This window comes from Epinephelus moara, chromosome 5, assembly GCF_006386435.1.
Source record: "Epinephelus moara isolate mb chromosome 5, YSFRI_EMoa_1.0, whole genome shotgun sequence".
NCBI classification, from domain to species: domain Eukaryota; kingdom Metazoa; phylum Chordata; class Actinopteri; order Perciformes; family Serranidae; genus Epinephelus; species Epinephelus moara.
The window spans coordinates 30,221,471-30,236,199 of NC_065510.1; the positions used below are offsets into that span (position 1 = coordinate 30,221,471).

Consider the following 14,729-nt stretch of genomic DNA (forward strand, 5'->3'; position numbering starts at 1 on the left):
GAACAATTAATCAAATCTCTGTATACCTTCTACAAAATAAATAATGGCTGCCAGGTGATATTAAATTTTCTGATCAAACCCCCAAGACACTCTTTATTACTGCTGTTAGGGCTCCTGAGTTTAATAAAAGCCTGCTATGTCATTTGACCCACACTGACTGTTGGCTTTGTTATTGAAGTTCACCTGTAGCTAAAAGGTGAACTTGGGTGTTACACATACAGTGATACAAGAAACTGACAGAACTGAAATTAAGTGTGGGCATGCATCACAGACACAGGTCCTCTCCCTTCTGCTTCATCCTGCATGTTTCTGTTCTCTTGGGTTGTATCTGCAGCCCTCGCCTTCCGCTCTCATACATTTAAAACCACAGGAAGAAGGTAGAGAGGTGGGAGCTTACCTCGATGTCATTTCATCTGCGTGAACGGTGTCAAGCATGTACAGTGGTAAAGTATGATAAAACATTTAACCACTGTTTAGGTTTTTAGACAGACAGATGTTCAATCACTGTACAAGGCCTGGAGGGAGAATACGAAATACAACACAACTGGCACTTGACTGATCAGAATGAAGATCGTCTCTATCTTCTACTGTTTTCTATATGGTAAGTGTGTTAATGAAATACATCCATTAATTTACCTCAACAGCTCAAAGATGCTTTAACTCTTGTAACGTGATTTAATTTTGGCAGTTGCTGGGATCAAGGGAGCAGAGATCAACGTGGAGGGATTCGAGGGGGGAGAAGTCTCGTTCCAGTGTTCACACAAACTTGCATGGAAAAACAATAAATACTTCTGCAACGATCCGTGTAAAAGCAGTGGAGATATACTGGTTACTGTACAATCTGGTGGAAGAGCAGGGTCAGAGAGGATAACCCTGGTGGACTCTCGGGACGGGACCTCTACTGTGACCTTCAGTCAACTCCAGCTGTCAGACACGGGGAGATATTTGTGTGGAGTGGAGAGGCCTGGTTTTGATACATTCACTTCAGTACAACTTACCGTTAAGGAAGGTATGTGCATGATTTGATCACTCTCACCCCGAATAAGATGTATCATGAATACACATTTCCCCATCAGGAGTGGGATGTAACTATTCAGGTGCTGTTAAGTATAGTTTTGAGGTACTTGTACTCTTCGTATGTATCCTACTTCATACATTAGCTCCTTACATTTCAGAGGGAAATATTGTACTTTTTATTCCACATTTATCTGACAGCTTGTGTCACTTTACGCATTAATATTTTCCACACAAAATATTGTCTACGTTTATAAAATACAATACATTTTGTATAATAAGTGGTTCCCAGTGGTTTTGGCTTGTGACACCTAAGAAAAAAAGCAGTGTTTGTTACTGTTTTATAAATCCATAACTTTTACCAAAGAGTGCTTTCCCCTTTAAACTGCTCAGACGACTTGAATTAAATAACAGTTTGAGGCTCAATGATGCAAAACTCCTTATACACTGCTCCAAAAAAAATAAATAAATAAGGGAACACTGAAATCACACATCAGATCTTGTTGAACTAATTGTTCAAGTTGAAAATCTTTGAAAATCTTTACTGATGTACATGTAATTTGTTGAGAGCAAAATGGCATAACAATGGTCAGTGGAAACCAAAATCATCGACCCACTGAGGGCTGGATTTAAAAAACTGGAATCACAGTCTGATCCAACTTGTGTGAATTTTATCACAGCAACTCATAATGTGACTCAGAAGTGTGTATAGGCCCCCTCGTGCCTGTATGCACTCCTGACAACATCTGGACACTGAAGGATGTCGAGCCCTAATGCCACTCTCACGGAGTCTGTTTCTGACAGTCTGTTTCTGAATCGGTGTTATAAAGTGACCATTAAGTGTTACCTTAATATTTTTGAGCAGTGTATATTTAAAACAAAAACAAACAAAAAAATCCCAATAAAAAACAAAAAATTGTAAGTAGTCATCTAATAAACCTCAGATTCATCTTGTGATACCCTAGGTTGGGAATAGGGCTGGGTATTGTTTACGATACCATTACCAATACCAATCCCCCTAAAGTGATACCGACAGAATACTTAATTTGATACCTTATTTTCTTTATGTCATTCAGTGTCCATCATGTGAATGGCAGCATTCAAATGCAAAACTGCAAAAAATGCCAACAGACATTACAGGTGTGTGGTACAGCCATACATTCGAATGCTTTGGTGACATCTTGGCATGTCGAACTGCCAAATCCTTCAAAGAGACAGCACTTGACTTCCTGAGGGTTGTGGCCGCTGTGGTAGTGAGCAAATTACACATCATTTTAAATTCAAGAAAGCTTGCAGGGATTGGCTGCGAGCAAAACCACACAAAGACTCTTTTTTTTACTAGTTCTTGGTACAAAAAGGATTGAATGCAGGTATTGTTTGACTACAGAAGTCTCAGTACTACTTGGTGCTGGGATATTTTGATCAGTTCCTTAAATGTATTGAATATCAATACCCAGTAGATCAGTTTTCAACAGGGAGGACAGCGAGGGTGGCATTGTCCCCTCTCGTCCCCCTTCAAATCGCCTAATGCTGATACCCAGCCCTAGCTGGGAACCACTGGACCCAACTAACTAACTGTAGCCTATATAGAGTATTGAAAAGTAGCTCCAACTCAACTCAGATTTTACTGTAGAACGAGTACTTGACATTTGCTACTTTATGTACATTCAGCTGATACTACCTCTGTACTTTAACAGAAGTATTGTCTCTTACACTGTTGTTTTGGTAGTTAAGTAAAAGGATTGAAATACTTCTTCCACAGCTGTCCCCCATCCAGTTGTTACAGATACAGTTGTTGCAAACGAGACAACGACTGTCATACCTACACTTGAACCTGAACTGCTCACATGGACCTATCAGAATATTTCCAACTCAACACAATTAACATCTGGAATAGACACCAGTAGGCCTGCAAACCATTCAACAGGTGGGAGGAAATATTAAATTTGCATCAGATATAAATCATAGACAGAAAAACCTACAATAATATTCTATTTGAACCTTACAGCCTCAAACAGCACTAATGGAGGAGCACAGAACATCAGCAGAGGTGAGTTTGCCGTGTTGTGTGCAGTTGGTGCATGAATATCAGCTGGTGACTCACATTTGTGGATATGTAAAAATTGTTGAGCCATCTCCTTTGTGTTTGGTCAGGGATTGTGCTGTACACTACAGTTGGGGTTGTTGCCATACTGACTATCGTGATGCTGGCAGTTATCGTGTGGAAATGCAACGTAAAATCAAAACCTCAACCACAAGTGTGCTCCAACAGCATCGGTGCAGATGAAGGAGAGGTATGAGACACAAACTGGAGCTCAGTTTACAACACAACAACTGTCTTCCTAGAGAAATATGACGATTGTTTTGACAGCGAATTGAATAAATGTGACGATGATAAAGTTTCCTTTCCTGGTTTCAGAGGTCAGTGTATGAAGAGGGGTTTCCCAAAAGTCCTATTCTTCCTCTTTTTTTTTTTTTTAATCTGTGGAGTTTTTGCATGACGATGCTTCAAAACCCAAAGCTAAACAGTCCTGCCAGTGATACAGGAGTGTTGCACTAAAGGAATAGTTTGAAATTTTAGGAACTATGCTTACTTGTAGTCTTGCTAAGAGTTAGTTGAGCAGATAGATACCAATCTCATGTTTATATGATGAATATAAAGCTACAGCCAGGAGATGGCTAGCTTAGCGACAGGAAGACTTCAGAAAGTCACTGCTCCCAGGTGAGAAATAAGCATACTGTCATAAAATATTTTGTTTGTACACTATGTGTTTTTTAGGGATTAAATTGTGAACCTTTTTTCAAGCGTTTTTGAGGTGCTGGTGGTGGATTTCATAACTTTTAGGCTTTGTTCTGACTGTCAGCCCAAATCCCTTTTGTCATATCCAGATTTTATTCGGACTGATTTCAGAAAGTCTTGACAGCAAGAAAAAAGCACATGAAACAAGCATTTTTGCAATTTGGATGCAAACCACATTTGAAGACATAAGAGTGGTGTCTATCTTCTCTTGTCAAGAAAGCCAAAAACAGTATTCTGCAAAATGTCAAACATATATATACTTAATATATGCTTATTTTTTCATCTGCCACTTTTCAACAGGATGACTGCGAGTACGATGACATTGGCGGGGAGGTTCTGTCGATAAAAAAAATATCTGAGAAGCTCTCTTGTACTCACCACCCAAAGCAGGATCCACCAACATCTGCGACCACAGCAGACGAAAGTAACACACCCCATCACATCTATGAAAACATCTGCTGCTCCAAAGGCACTGCACATTCAAGCTATTCAGCTGCAAACAACAGAGACAAGCGTGACACCAGCTCTAAGATCTACATCAACCCTTTGCCCCCTTCATCTGAAAGAACTGTTGAAGGTTGTCTTAAACCTACAGCAACTACAAGCAGCTGTACAAGCAAGGCATCAGCTTTTCACTCCAGATCTCGCAGTGATTCCACAGAAGTGAGGCCCACATCACTCTGGTTTGGTTTGGATTTATCAGGAACAGTGTGAGTTACTGTCAAAGGTGTGACTGGACATCAACAGAGAACTGAGCTGCACCTCCTACTCTGCTTCTCCAGTCATAACCAACAATCATATTTCACTTTAAACTACATTTCTGTCCTTTACAAATATGCTGAGGGACGTAGACAGCTCCTGTCTTTGCACTGATTGGATTCATTGTGTGTCTGTGTAGCTACAGAGAGACAAACTTAACAAATGAATACAGTCTCCTATCTTCACTGAGTTACTTTACATACTATGAAGATATGTTTTGCTTCACTTGATCGTACTTGATTTGAAGGAAAGGTAGAGGCGATGACCGTCCAAAGTCAGATAGATCAATGTAATAAAATCTGATACTACAGTCCTGTATTATACTGCGTTTGTGAGAGGCTTAAAATGTTAACTATTTGCTTCAACTGCTGTTGTTGAGAGAGCTGAGTGTAAGGATTTTAACTGAAACGTCACTGTGTTTTTGCATGGCCTTTGTGCACAGTATGCATAAAATAAACCTCTATGACGTAACCTTAACAACAATTTATGCTTGTAAGCTTCACAGGAGTGGTACATGCTACACTGCAATTACACACACAGCACCTGATAAAGGCAGACAGCAGTAATTACAGAAATAGTGAAATTAAGAAAAAGAGGGTTTGAGGTTTAAAGGCTTTTAGTTAAACTGTGTAACATAATGTAAAACAACGCATTCTCACTCCGACCTCGTCACATATCGCCTTTTGGTCCTGGACTTTCCACGCCCAGATATGATGTGAAAGGTACCCTGGGTGTGTTGGTTGTTGACGTTCTGGGATGCTATGTCAGCTTCTGCCTGTTACATGCATTGTCTTCTTTCAAAATACACTTCCATTTTTACAGGAAATTTATCGTTTACATACAGTCTCTTTCAAAATAAATGCACTATGTTAGTACAACAATGTAAATTGATGTTTTTTTCCTCCAACAACTAACGTACCTGGTTAGGTTTAGGACAAAAGAGCAGGGTTCAACTTTAGAATCTCACGGGATGCAAACATTGCTCCCCTGAGTCAAGGTTGGTGTTTGTTGGACTCATCCACCACCCGTCCGGCCTGTTCTACTTGGACTCTCGCCACCTTAGCTTTCGTTCTTGTCCCACCGTGTTTCCCCCGACGCTGCCGAGCGCTGTTAAACTATAATGGTGACCCGTTCTCACCCTGAAGTCGATGTAATCCGGCACTTTGGCAGTGACTTGCAGCGTCAGAAACCAACGAAAAAAGGCGTCCTTGAAAGTCGGCATGATATGCGGCTGGTTGCCACTATAGTTTTACGGCACCCGCCAGCTTCAGGGGGAAACGTGACGAGATAAGGACAAAAGTTAAGGCAGCGAGGGTGGGTCCAGCAAATATCGACTTTCACCCAGGAGAGCAGTGCTTGCATCCTGTAAGATTCTAAAGCCAAACCCTGTTCCTTTTTCCTAAACCTAACCACTTCCTTTTGTTGCTTAAACCCAACCATGTGCGTTTGTTGTTGAAGGGAAAAAAAAGTCAATTCACACTGTTGTATTGACGTAGTGAGTTTATTTTGAAAGAGACTGTATGTAAACATTAAATTTCCTGTGAAAATGGAAATGTATTTTGAAAGAAGACAATGCATGTAACAGGCAGAACTTGACACGGTGTCCCAGAATGTCAACAACCAACGCACCCAGGGTGCCTTGCAAGTTGTATGTGGACGTGGAAAGTCCATGCCAAAATGTCAATATGTGACGAGGTCGGAGTGAGACCTGGTTGTGTAAAACCTTAACTTTATGCCTTTTAGGCCGATTTTTAATCATTGTCACAGACTTAACATTAAAAATACATTCAGATACTGAAGGGTGCAGAGAAAAGCAACATCTTCAAACAAAATATGTCCTCATTTTTCAGCTTTCTTTTCCACTTAAACTAACAAGCCACTTTAACAACAGTTAGTCTTTAATGACATTTAAATACATGATTTGGAGGTGTAACCATGTGAATTCCACCGGGGGTCAGAGACTGCAGAGGAAGCAGTTACCGCCACTCTGCTAAGCTAGGCTAATTACAAATGTATGTTTTTTCTTTAAGGTTAGATTTAACCACTGCCTTATTTGTGAATTTCACAAACTCAGTTACAACTGCAGTGACACTGAAGCATTTTTCAGTTACAGGGAATGGGTAACTTAGCTTTAGCTAAGCCTATCCCACCTGCTAGCCTTAACTAGCCACAGTGCTGCCGCTGCTTTTGAGTTTTACCTCCGTTTTATATTTCTTGCAAAATTTAAAATAGTATTAAAGATGTATTTTTATGTGGTAAAACAAATATCTGGTGTCTCCTTTCTTTCTTCTTTTTTTTAAGATGCATATAATGTTTTGGCTCTGTGGGCCACCACAGTGTACAAGTGTTCCTTTGATTGTCTCCAACCTGTGTGTGTGTGTGTGTGTGTGTGTGTGTGTGTGTGTGTGTGTGTGTGTGGGTGTGGGTGTGTGTGTGTGTGTGTGTGCTGTAACCTCTTTCAGTGACAGCTCCGAACCATAGTTGGGAACACGCTGGCTTATTAATATTAATATTAAATTAGCTTGGCTCATTAATAGCTGGTAACTAGCTTCTAGCAGTCCGGACCACTCCGCTGAAGGAAGGATGGCGAGGTGTTTGGGTGCTGTTCACCAACAATGGCTTTATTGCAGTCTTCACCGCAAAACAACAAACATGGCTTCTCATGAGGTCACACAGTAGCCCTGAGCTTATATAGACACTTAATTCTGCTGACTATCATCAGTCTTTGCCGCCTGCCGTCTTCACCATGACACCCCGAGAGAAGTGTTTCCCTCTGCACACCGAAGCACATGTCACACGCTCAGAGGTTAGCCACAAGGGAAAAAGGGTGAGCCGGTAACACTGTCTGTGTGTGTGTGTGTGTGTGTGTGTGTGTGTGAGAGAGAGAGAGAGAGATAGATAGATAGATAGATAGATAGATAGATAGATAGATAGAGATATATGATTTTATTTAAGGCCAGGCTAGGTGTTGGGAAAAGGTTATGATTTGGTTGCGTCTCCAGCGTATGAATGTTAGTCAATGCAGTTTGTTTGTTTTATTTAGGATCCCCATTAGCTGTTGTACAGCAACAGCTATTCTTCCTGGGGTCCTTTCAACAGTCTTTACATTGTGTCAGTACAGTTGTTCCATTTACAACACATAATCACACATAACAATACAGAAAAACAAAACAAACATAAGACAATACACATACACAACAGCTCCTACAGGTCAGCAAAGGGTATATGTAACATTTACATATAAATATATTTCATCTGATGTCTATATATGTATCATATGTGTAAAACAAAACTCTAATTAATACTGGTATTCAGTCCAACAATTCAATTTATAATCGATTTCACACATTAATCTCACATGCAATGTCAAAACAAAAACAAAATAAGTCTATGTTCTTCAAATTTCCAGTTTTTCACTAACCCAATAACGCAAGTCAAATATTATCCTTCTTCATCAATAAGCATGACTCCTGTTTTCCTTGTTTCATTAGCTCACGCTCTCGCAGTGTCCTCCAGGGACCAAACAAGTGTGCTCATGCGTGTGACTGTTTGTGGCTGATTGTGTCAGGATGCAAATGCATATTTGAATATGTGTTTGCAGTTAGAGAAAGCATGTGAGCATGAAGAGGGAGCTTTGACCCTCAGTAAGTCAGTGGCACTAACAAGATTAGTCTGTACCTTGAACGAAACATATCTGCACTTTTGGGCTGACACCTCCATATGAAGTATGTCAAAGGTTCTTCTGACTTTGGTGACTCCTACTGGTCATGTTAGTGAAGACATTGTTGCAGACAGCACTGAATATTGATACTCTGTTTTTAACTCTACCGACTCCTGATGGAAATATCTGGCTCTTTAGCTGCTAAATGCTCCGTCATGTCACCAACTGTCTGCTGTTTAGTGCTTGGTTGTGAAAGTACAGTTGGTTTATTAAAGAAAATCTGGAACAGCTTCCTGCTGCAGCTGGAAAAAACTCTGATGAGAGCGGTCAGAGTAATTGAAAATAGTGTAGTTGTGGGCTATAAAACCAAAACTGTCAGTTAAAATACACTAAGACGCTCCATAGAGCTGTAAACTGCAGAGTGAGGTGGATTTATTACTATGATCAAAACCATTCACCTCATTCAAAGTAATTTGATCAATTCTTTATATAAGAATGTTCATGTGTGAAGATTGAAATATTAATAAATCAGTTTTTGATGCGTTATAGATCAGTAATAAGGACATTGGGGTAGCACACTGTGAAAAATCTCTTTGGCCGCTGTTGAACCTGGTCACACCTACTTATTAGGAAGTGGTACAGTAACAGACAGCAACACTGGCGTCAAGCACAAGTACAGTCTGTGATGACCCAGGTGGGTTACAGAGGAGGATGGGATTGATTGTCTTAAAGGGAGGGATCAAATTTAACCTGCATTATGATTTCCAGATGTGCTATATAAAAATTAGTTTATGAAGACTGATAAAGGTCACTTTTTGAGCCACTGTGATTTCACTTTCATAGGTTTAAGGTTATGTGTGTACTGGTTTGTAAGCGAAAGAGGAAGGGGTTTAAAAACATGGACCTGAAAGCATCAGATTGAACACACCTACACAGTCTTCAGTCCAGGTTGCTGCCTCATTGTGCAGCCGAGGAAGAATCAGAGTGTGTGGACTGAAGGTAAACTGTGAGTGATGGGAGCGACCTGGATCTCATGGAGAACAACTACAACTGTCCTCATTACTCTACTACAAATCCAAGGTGGGCAGCTGGCTATGCTTTCAGATTTTTTAAGATGATGTTATTCTCTTGAAATAAGCAGTTTATTACTTGATAAAATGAAGAAGCAACTAACACAGCTTTTTTCTGACTGACAGCTCTGATCAGTGTCAAAATCAAAGCTGTTACGGGTGTGGAAGGCCAGAGATTTGACTTCAGATGTGACTATGAAAAAAGCTGGCAGAAAAACGCCAAGTACTTCTGCTATGACAGTGATGACAGTGATGACAACATGTCCTTCACCCAACTGATACGGACAGAAAAACATGACCAGTGGCAGAGAAGTGGACGTTTCTCTCTGTACGACAACACCACTGCAGCCTTCTTCATCGTCAGGGTGGACAAACTCACCTCAGAGGACAGCGGGACCTACAGGTGTGGGGTGGACATTAGCCTCCGCCCTGACGATATCAGATTCATACAACTGAATGTTTCCCGAGGTACAGTGTGTCACACAGCACAGAATCACTATGTTCATATGTGGTCTTCAGTTACATTCCATCCATATGCATATAAGTAGCATCTGGTCTCTGCATTCGTGCCTTGCAGCTATACATCTGTACAGTTTCTGTCCACCTGCTGGTTTCGATCTAAAAATGTTGCTATTACTGTAAATAAGAACTAAGTAGAGTTACTTTTCCCACACCTGTTCCTCTTTTCTGAACCACTTACTTCTGTGGAAATGCTAGGACAAAGTGTAAAAATATATATATTTATATATGATCTACAGGTACATTTATTTATTACAATGCACATTTAAGTTTTTGTAAACTAATTGCTTTACTTGCTGCCCTTCAACAACAGCAAATCCTCTAGAAAATGTCACACATCAAAGTAAGATTTGTGAAACTACCAAACTACACAATACATCAGTTAATTCTGTGCATGTTTATTTCTAAAAATACTTTTTTAATGTGCTTTTTTTATTTGTGCTTTCCAGTTACTGGATCACCCATCTTTCCAAAGGAAACAGTGGACAGTGAGTTGTATAAATATAAATATGCATATACCTATGTATTCATAGTGTTCAGTGTGTGTGTGTGTGTGTGTGTGTGTGTGTCTGAATCCTGATCTTCAGTTGTCGTTCTCTCCTGCAGAGCTCCACCTGCCGCTGTTCATGACCGCAGTGATGTGTATGGCAGCGATACTGTTTATCTGCCTGTTTACACTTTGTCTTCTGCTGGCTATTAAACAACGGAGACCCGGCCCACGCCAGAGTAGAGAGGTTTGTGCAAACTTTTAGCCACACTAGGAGCATTGCTTTCAGAATGGCAACACTGGTCGGTCCACCACTTTTGTCCAAACGGAAATTGGGAGGTCTTTGCTGCTGCTCTCTCTGCCTTAGGCTTTCCATGTAGGCACATGGAAGGGCAGAGCGGTGTGCTCTCCCTGCCTTATGTCTTTCCACACAGGCGCGTGGAGGGGCACGGACGTGTGCTCTCTCCGCCTTATACTTTCCACGTAGGCGCGTGGAAGAGGCTTTCTGCGTAGGAAAGGCAGAGGGGCCCCAGAACGGAGCCATACCGCCAAATATAATACTGCAAATGCAAATAAAGTTTTCTTTGACTGAAGTATTCCTGGCTGAACTTTGGTTAAAGACTAAATACCTGCAATACTAATGACATTTCCATCAGCCTCAGCTGTACTTTCTGTTCAGGGCTAATTGGAGGATGTTGAGCTGGATTTGTAGTTGATGCAATGGGCCAAATCAAAGTTTCCACATCCGCATGTCCACGTAATTGTCGTCAACCACCCATGTCCACGACGGTCCTCACAGGACCCCTGTGGGATGTCCACATGAAGCCCACTTTTTTGTGACTGCATAACAAGCATGCTGACCGTGCATGCTGCAATCTCTTGTTCCACAGTCCAGTGCAGTTCAAAACACTGCAGTAAAGCCAGCTGCAGCGTTCACTCCAGACATAGAGGTACTTATGCTGTAGGACTGTAAAATCTTTGGCCTGGACTAGTTTAGACATACTGCAAAATAAACTGATTAAACAGTTTCATACTGCCGAACAAAGACACTATGCAGTAGTAGGTGGTTTTGAATACAGTCTGTCTTGTTTACTTACTGAAAATACCACACTGAATAACGTAGTAATAGGAAGCAGTTCACTCTCAGCAGGTTTCTTTTCACACCCACAGATGTCATCTGACTACGAGACAATGATGCCTGGTGTGAGAACTGAACCTGAATTACGCTGCAGCTGTTCGTCTGTAGACTGCGCTGATCTTTCAGCTTTACCACCACCACCTCCTGACCTCTGGTCCCACTTTCCGCCTAAGAATCGGGAGTCCACCGTCACTCTCGGCCTTGGTGAATATGTTGATGTGGATGTACCAAAGCAAATCTGCCAGTACCAGCACCTGGATCTCAGCCAGTTTGAGGAGCACGTCTATCACAGCCTTCATGGAAACAACGATCCTAAAGATGGACCTGTGGGAGTCAAAGAGCTGATTGACTGTTGATGGATGGATAATTCCAGGTTAATTACAACCTACAGAAAGTCTGTAACTTTACAGCTAACCTTTGTTTCCTTGTTGCCATGTTCCCAGATCTCACCTATTAACCTGATGAGATATGCGTTATGTGATATGAGGCAACACTAAGTCCCAGGTTGTAATGAATAGTGAATTTAAGCCAAGCTCATTCAAAAGTTAGTGATTAAGGATCTGAAGTCAAGTTGCTATAGTGTTAATTGTTGCTGTGTTTGGTTTTCACATTCTGAGGAGGACTCTCTTGAGTTGACAAAATCCGCAAAGAAGAGCTGACTGCATGTGTTACCTACTGTCTCACGCTGCTTTCTGATATATTTCATTAAAATAAACCAAGTGATATTATCTGAGGGTGTCCTTATGTCAGTTATTGAATGGCCTTATTGATCTCTTAACATTCACTATGAAACAGAAAGAAGACAGGAGGGATGCTTTGGTGTGCTTCACATATGGTCAAAGTGGTTTGGTAGAGAGATTTAGAGAGAGGAAGCTGGCTAAAATTAGGAAGTGCAACAACAAAGAGGAACCTATCACACAAGCAGAGTTATCATTCATGTAGAGTCTATTGCATAGACCTGAGACAAGTGTGAGATACGAAAAGGCAAAGGAAAGAACAGACGAATCAAGTCTGAGCAACATGAAGATGATTTTCATAATTTCGGTCTTTCTTGTGGGAGGTACGTTTATGGAGATTCATTCTTTTGTCAAGCTGTCTCTGCCTCTATGTTAATGTTTGATGTTTTTGTGGCTGTGAGCTTTCTCAGGTGGAAGTTTGTGCTTTTTAAAATCACTTTTAAAAAACTTTGAGTGAATGGGGAAGACTTATTTGAGATTTGTCAGTAAGAGTTGTTTGTTGTAAAAGGGGAAGGACAATTTCATCTCAAATAAAAAAAAACTGCACCGCTATTATTCAAATGAGGGTTAACTTTACCAATGACGGCTGTCAAAACAGTCTGTAAGCGTCTACAATAACACTGAATGACATGCTGGAGTTGTGATAGAAGTGGGGAGTGCACCTGGCAAAAATAATAGGAGTCCAACATTACTGTCTTTAAGAGGTAGCACGAATTCGGTATCTTGTGAAACTAGACAACATAATCCATTGGTACCAATCATGTCGGCAAAGCTTATCATGCAGGGAGCTAAATCATACTCCAAATTCAGGCTTAGTTTTGGTGAGGGAACAACTGGCATGCCTAATTTCAAAGGGGTCCCTTGAACTCTAACCTCAGAGGTTGGGGGGATCTACAGGTACCCAGGAGTCTTCCTTAAACTTGAGAGGGCTTGTTCTTGGTAAATGTGTTGTTCCTTACAATGAAAGTAGGCTTACTCCTTCAAATTAAAGCTCCAAATTAAAGGAAAGGGGGACATTTAGTCTATTTGAATAACACATAACACATTCAAACAAGACTGTTGTGGACTTCAAAATGCTGCCTGTACTAGTATTAGTCTATGCACATCAGATAATTAGTACTAAGTGTAAAATACGAAACCAGAGTATGTCAGTATGCAGTTCCTTAACTCAAGTATTGACGCAGTTATCAACTTGCATATAAATCTCAACAGTATGATTGAATTGGGGAAATTCAATAGAATTACAGGGGGCACCCCTGGAGTGCACCTTCGGAGCAGCTTTTCGGAAATGATTACCGGGGTTTAAAAAAAATACAAACACAAATACAACACAAAAATTTGTTTTCTCTTATATCTGTTTATCTCTATAGTTTTACCTCTTTAGGCCTCTAAAAATGATTCAGATGAAACAATCAAAACAGAATAAACTGCCTATAACTTATAAGACAACCTGTGTCAGGGGCCAGAAAGCAAAAGTTTGGAAACCACTGCTTTAAAGAACAGGATAGGTCTATTTGGTTGGTATTATACAGTGTCACTATTAAGGTTCAACAGCTGTTTGCAAACTGACTGAATGTCTGACCTCTGTTGCTGTCTGTGTGTTTTGTGCAGGGTTATGGGAGACTGAAGCTGAGTCAGTAACAGGAGTGCTGGGACGGGAGGTCACAATAACATGCTCTCACACTTACGCGTCTTCCAACGTCAAATATTTCTGCAAGGGAGCATGTGGATATGAAGACATCCTAATAAGTAGCCGAAAAAATAAGAAAGATTCTAATAGGAGATACAGTATCAATGATGGAGGAAACACATTTGATGTGACCATCTCTAGTCTGACGGAGAAAGACGCAGGAACTTACTGGTGTGGAATAGATAGAGTTGGTGTTGACACATACAATGAAGTAGTCCTCATAATCAAAAAGGGTGAGTTAATTCAGTGTTGTGTGTCAGTAGCTTTTATGGCGTTACTATTTATCATCACTTAAAGAATAAAGACCTTTGCTCCATTTCCTTTTCACTAGAAAATGGCCATTATTTCACAACACAGTCTGTCTCACACTGATCTTCTCCTTTTTGCAACGGGGGAAAAAAAGACACTGAAACAGCAGATAAAATGTGGCTGAGGGCCAGAGAACAAAATCGACATAATTCTTTGTTTTTTTTCTCTCAGGAAACCCTGACGATGACTTGGCTCAATCAAATGCTTCATCCTCTAGTAAGCACCTGTCTGGTTCTGTGGTGATTTGTATGTGTGTGAGACAAATCCTGAGTGATACATTGAGACGTGATGTTGTCTCTTTTTCAGAGATACTGGTGTACGTTGGAGCAAGTCTCGGGGTGATTGTGCTGGCACTTGCAATTGTCCTTCTGATGTTCTTCAGACATCGAAAGAGAGACACCAGTGCATCTTCAGGTAAAAAGCTAACAGACTCATTTAATAGTAGTTTCAGAATATGGTGGCAGGGTAAAAGACGCATGGTAGAAAACATATTTCCCTGAACAACTATCCCAAGCAGCCTTGGGGGGGGGGGGGGGGGGGGGGGG

At 40.8% G+C, this 14,729-nt stretch overlaps 3 protein-coding genes across 4 annotated transcripts in view; all 3 read left to right on the forward strand.

Annotated features, from left to right (window-relative positions):
- The first annotated feature begins 383 nt into the window (after positions 1-383).
- Positions 384-4,528, forward strand: LOC126390832 (uncharacterized). Its single transcript, XM_050045306.1, has 6 exons — positions 384-601; positions 689-1,009; positions 2,777-2,941; positions 3,023-3,064; positions 3,169-3,308; positions 4,115-4,528. The coding sequence occupies exons 1-6, from the start codon at positions 565-567 to the stop codon at positions 4,526-4,528; spliced, it is 1,119 nt and encodes a 372-aa protein (XP_049901263.1). The 5' UTR covers positions 384-564.
- A 4,658-nt stretch (positions 4,529-9,186) lies between these two features.
- Positions 9,187-12,126, forward strand: LOC126390964 (uncharacterized). 2 transcript variants are annotated; one of them, XM_050045494.1, is made up of 6 exons: positions 9,187-9,314; positions 9,431-9,772; positions 10,137-10,166; positions 10,273-10,311; positions 10,430-10,557; positions 11,481-12,126. In XM_050045494.1, exons 1-6 carry the CDS (start codon positions 9,248-9,250, stop codon positions 11,802-11,804), a joined length of 930 nt encoding a protein of 309 aa, XP_049901451.1. In that variant the 5' UTR covers positions 9,187-9,247; the 3' UTR covers positions 11,805-12,126. The 2 variants fall into 2 exon arrangements, with proteins under 2 accessions (XP_049901451.1, XP_049901454.1); XM_050045497.1 differs by lacking the exon at positions 10,137-10,166.
- A 251-nt stretch (positions 12,127-12,377) lies between these two features.
- Positions 12,378-14,729, forward strand: part of LOC126390965 (transmembrane domain-containing protein TMIGD3-like) — a 6,197-nt gene continuing 3,845 nt past the window's right edge. The window contains exons 1-4 of the mRNA XM_050045498.1: positions 12,378-12,508; positions 13,797-14,108; positions 14,356-14,400; positions 14,491-14,598. Of these exons, the coding sequence (XP_049901455.1) occupies positions 12,469-12,508; positions 13,797-14,108; positions 14,356-14,400; positions 14,491-14,598 (505 nt within the window). The 5' untranslated portion in view covers positions 12,378-12,468. The remainder of the gene's footprint in view (positions 12,509-13,796; positions 14,109-14,355; positions 14,401-14,490; positions 14,599-14,729) is intronic.